Source organism: Lissotriton vulgaris, unplaced genomic scaffold (genome assembly GCF_964263255.1).
Source record: "Lissotriton vulgaris unplaced genomic scaffold, aLisVul1.2 SCAFFOLD_235, whole genome shotgun sequence".
Taxonomy (NCBI): Eukaryota; Metazoa; Chordata; class Amphibia; order Caudata; family Salamandridae; genus Lissotriton; species Lissotriton vulgaris.
The window spans coordinates 881,155-886,343 of record NW_028253230.1 but is presented as its reverse complement, the minus strand read 5'-3'; the positions used below and the strand labels follow the sequence as shown (position 1 = coordinate 886,343).

At 42.1% G+C, this 5,189-nt stretch overlaps 1 protein-coding gene across 1 annotated transcript; it reads left to right on the top strand.

Moving 5' to 3' along the window:
• Positions 1-268: 268 nt before the first annotated feature.
• LOC147661100 (olfactory receptor 51G2-like) lies at positions 269-1,204 on the top strand. The gene has a single exon (XM_086951328.1). The coding sequence runs from the start codon at positions 269-271 to the stop codon at positions 1,202-1,204; it is 936 nt and encodes a 311-aa protein (XP_086807454.1).
• The last annotated feature ends 3,985 nt before the right edge of the window (positions 1,205-5,189 follow it).

The following is a 5,189-nucleotide window of genomic DNA, read 5'->3' as shown; positions in this document are numbered from 1 at the left end:
CAATAGCTAGTGATCTATTGAATTAAGATAAAAAAACAGAACACTAAGTTCCATGGGAACAGTGCTCACTGCACCCAGGATCTCCATCCTGAAAATCTGACATGTAACGGACCCTCCTGGGCTTAAAGTAAGAGTTCCAGGTTCAAACACATTGTCCCTACATTGTTAATGTATTTATATACTGATAGAAACTACAGATTTATTTGACTAACTATACTTTTAAATACTTTAAATTATAGATCCGTCTTCATTTGTACCAAAGGCCATCATGGCATCCGTCAACATGAGCAATATTCATCTTACATCCTTTCTTCTGATGGCCTTTCCAGGGGCAGATGCTGCAAACAGCTACATTTCTCTTGCACTGTGCCTTGTGTATCTTCTCTCTATTATGGGAAATGGCTCAATTTTACTTATCATAAGAATGGACAACCATCTCAGAGAACCCATGTACCTATTACTGTCTATGCTTGCTGCCACAGATCTGAGCCTGGCTCTTTCTACTTTACCCACAGTGCTCAGCGTGTTCTGGTTTGACTACAGAAGAATACACATCCATGCTTGTTTCACTCAGCTGTTCTGTTTACAGACACTGTGCGCAATGGAATCCGCCATTTTAGTGGCCATGGCATTTGACCGCTATGTCGCTATATGTATCCCTCTGCGATATAACTCAATATTGCACCCAATCATTTCAAAAATAGGGCTGGTTGCTGTTATCAGAGGGGTGCTCCTCATGTTACCCACACCTTTTTTGCTAAACAGGCTTCCATACTGTGGCAATGATATGCTCTCCCATGCCTTTTGCTACCACCCAGATGTGATGAAGCTCGCTTGTGCAGATACCACAATCAACAATAAATATGGCTTGGCTGTAGTACTCTCCACATATCCTCTAGACTCACTTTTCATCCTGCTTTCATATGTGATGATTCTAAAGACAATCCAGAGCAAAGCAAGGCAAACAGAAATCTTGAAGGGGTTGAACACTTGTGTGAGCCACTTATGTGTTGTCCTCCTGTTTTATATCCCTCTAATTGGTCTGACATTGGCCCACAGGTATGGGCAGAAGGATTCACCCCTTTTGCTTGTCATGATGGGTGGGGTCTTCCTTGTCATACCACCTGCACTAAACCCAGTAGTGTACAGCATGAAAACAGCACAGATCCGCAAGGCCATTCTTAAACAGTTACGGGCAAAATAGAAGAAGAATGAAAAAGTTTTGAGCAAAACAGTAGGAAATTATAACTTCTATATTAGCTAAGAGCTTTACAGGAATATGAATGCCACCAATAATATACATATATATATATATAGAACTCTCAATAAAAAAAACCTTAAATGATGATAGGAAACTAGTCCATACAATAATTGGGCTGCTCAAGTTTCTTTACTATTTGTAAAATCTTCAAAGTAGTAAGTCACAGCTTGGTAAACAAGCACCTAAGCAATGTCTCTTTTTGGAGAAACATTAGCATATTGGCATTATATGCACCAGGACCCTTGTGGTTCTTGGGCAGACTCGAGAGAGGAACTGCGTAGGTGCGGAAAACTGCTTGTGCATGCCACGTGTGCCTGAGATACATGCAAAGCAGTCTGTTTATTTATTTATTTATTGAGCTTGTAGAGCGCGACTGCTACCCAGAAGGGTTTCCCGGCGCTAAAAGAGACAAAGAGACGCAGGACACAGAGTGCTAATGAGTTATTGATTGAATAACCAGGTCTTAATGGCTTTACAGAAGTGAACTTAACTGTTCTCAGAACGGATGTCAAGGGGGAGGGAATTCCAAAGTCTGGGGCCTAGAAATGAAAAGGACCTGACTCCCATTCTAGACAGTCTAAACTTGGGTACACAGAATAGAATTTGCGAAGAAGAACAGAGAGAACGTGCAGGAGCATACGTTTTGACAAGAGATTGCAAGTAGCTGGGAGCACTCCCAGTCTTGATTTTATGCATGTGACTCAAGGCTTTAAATTTCATTCAGCTCTCCACTTTAAGCCAGTGAAGGTCACGGAGGCGTCCCGTGATATGCTCAGTTTTATGACAGCCGCAGAGTAAGCGTGCAGCAGCATTCTGGACTAATTGGAGGCGTCTCGTGACTGTCTTGGTGGCCCCTAGGTAAAGTATGTTACCATAGTCCAACCGAGAGGTTATCAAAGCATTTAGTATGGACCTCTGGGTATCAGTTGGCAACATCCCAAAAATATTCCTCAATCATCGCAGAATAGTGAAGCAAGTGGCAGCCACTTTCTTGGCCTGACATTGCATAGTTAAACCGTTATCTATGGTCACTCCCAGGTTGCGCACGTGCTCAGATGGAGATGGAAGGGGGCCTAACTCAGATGGCCAGTGCCTAGAACTCCAAAGGTCTTGTTTTTTCCCAAGGACCAACAGCCAGATTCATCATTGTCCCGTTTTGCGAGTCCTTAATAGCGATTATTAAGGAATCGCTATTAAGGACTTGCAAAACGGGATTCATGTAGGAATCGCAAAATAAATTGCGATTCCTACAGCTTCCTTATTTGCGATTAGCAAATTGCTAATCGCAAATAAGGAAGCTTTATGGTAGCGCTTCAGCTCACTTTTATAGACGGAACCTGCCATGGGGGAATAGTCCTTTCTCCAGATGCTTTCAAGTTTTTTACAGTAAGACTTATCAGCTTTTAATACTTCATTGAACCAGGGTGCCAGTGTATTATGGGTTGCCACTTTCATATGGGAGGAAGGAAGGCAGATGTCAATAGCCTCAAGAAGCCAAGAATTTTTTTGGGAGGCTGCTATTTCCACATCGTTTGACAAGAGCAAGTCAATTGGGAGATGTGTTACAAGGACATTTTTAAGGGAGACAATGTGAAGCTTTTTCCAGTCTCTGCTGCTAGTGATTAGTGGAGCTCTAGTATGAGGCAATACGTCAGTGGAAGTAAACGTACATCTAAGAAGAAAGTGGTCAGACCAGTGGATAGGCAATGCAGGGAGACAATGTACATGAGGAAGTCTGTTACCGGGATAAGTAGAGTTAAGGCCCTGCTCTAGTTCCTACATGCCCAAAGAAGAAAGTAAAGACCTTGCATAGGAGCACATTCAAAACTCCTTCCAAACCGCAGGTGAAGCAGTCAACAGAGACGCTGTGCTATGCCAAAAATACAGACCAATTACTCATACAAATCAGAAAGATAATCACAGCAGTGACCGGGTACAAGAGCCAAGTGCAAGGGTTGTGTTTGCAGAAGTTGCGGGCAACAAGGTCCCGCAAATACTGTCTGAGGAGCACGTGCTCTCAAGGCAGAAAAAGAGAGTGTGAAATACAATGGAGCAGTGAAGCCACCACCGCCTTTTGACACTTCTAAGACGCAGAACATTTTCTTGCAAGGTGGGCTGCATGGATTGAAGCATTAGTTGAATTCATAGATACACTGGTGGAAAAAGATTCAAAGAAAATGATCAAGTACTTGTAAAACATTGCAGGCGATGGAGTGAAAGCAGTACTAAAGAAAATCTCACAGACTGATGTAAAATCATATCAAAAGGTAAAAGACGTTTTAGAAGCCAAGTTCAATCCAATTCCGAAAGTGGACTTTGACAGGTATATCTTCAACCAAGCATGGCAACAGGTTGATGGAGCAATGGATGAATTTGTCAAAAGACGGAACCGTGGTTAAACAGCTCATCTCATCCCATTATAGTCCTACAATTCCCCCCTAGTCACAAGATCATTTGACTAGACAGACCCAAGAAATCGGGTGGGGGAATAACCTGCATCTACTTCAACACCCTCTCAGTATTTCAATTGGAAACAATCACTTTCACTGCATGTGAATATCTTTGCATCAATATGTCTTGCAACAATAAACCCATTTGTAATATACACACCTTCTATCAACCTCCAGGCCATAACTCACTGTTCATTGAACAGATCATAGAAATCATCACAACTAGTGATAATCTTCAAGGGCCCCATATCTTCCTTGGAGACTTTAACCTACATTGGAATGACCTGAATGACCAGTCAGTGAACGGCCTAAAGGCCTTCCTATCAAACCATGAGTTGTCCCAAATTTGTGACAGGCTAGCAAGGGTGAGACTCTGGACCTTATAATTCAAAGACGGACAACATCTCCTTGGAGTCCATTGGCCCCTGTGACTGGACAGACCATTATTGCATCACCTTCCTCATCAATTTAAGGGTGATTCAGAAGAGAGGGCAACCAAAGAAAATAAAACAATGGAAAAGGAATCTTCGTAGTATAAACCACAGTGAACTGACAACCCTCTGCAACAATACCTTGACTCCACAGATCAACTTGAACTACGTCAATGACCTCACAGACTTCTACAATACTTCCATATTGGGAGTCGTAGACACTGTCGCTCCCCATGAAACAAAAAATATATCCAATAAAAACTCTAAACCCTGGTTCAATGACAACTTGATAACTGAAAGACACAATCTAAGATCAGCAGAAAGAGCCTGGAGATCCTCTCCATCCTTGGAACTTCTAAAATGCTTAAGGTCAACGAGGGGGCGAAACGTTGACAGCATGAGAACATTGAAATACAAACTCTAGCGATACCATATAATACTAACTAAAACTACTACTAACTAAGAACTAAATCAAATAAACTGAACTTGAACTTGAGGTGGCTGTCTTGGGGTGCCCTGCACACACACTTAAGGGATACTGCAGGTGGGGGTTGTTCAGTTTTGCTTGGGAGCTAGAGGGCTATCAGGAAGACCCTGGCTGATAGCCAGGGACTGCAGTAAGTGGCTCCTGAAGAAGAGAATCTCATTGGATACAGACAGGCTCAATCCACAATTAGCTGGTCCTGGCTCACCCTGCAGGTAGACCCAAATATAAGCCACTTAAATACTGCTTTTCATGTACTTCAACAAATTCCTTTTTCTAGCCAAAAATGAGGGTTACTTACACTTTCCAAAACACAGTCTCGTAAAAACACTCTGCTTAGCTTCTGAGGCTGTAATTTGCCTTTTTATGTTTTAAAACACCACAAATAATAGGGGCCTTGGAGGCTGTCTCTGCAAGCCTAAGCATAGCAAAGGGGATACTAGGACAGATTAGGACAAATATTGGTGTGCTCTTCTGCATATTTAGATCACAGCTCTCCACTAATCCTTGTTTAATATAAAATAATTCAGGTTTATTTTCATTATAATAGCTTATTTCCTAAT

Coding starts and splice junctions, on each gene's coding strand:
- LOC147661100 (XM_086951328.1), top strand. CDS start 269: ATGGCATCCGTCAACATGAGCAATATTCATCTTACATCCTTTCTTCTG.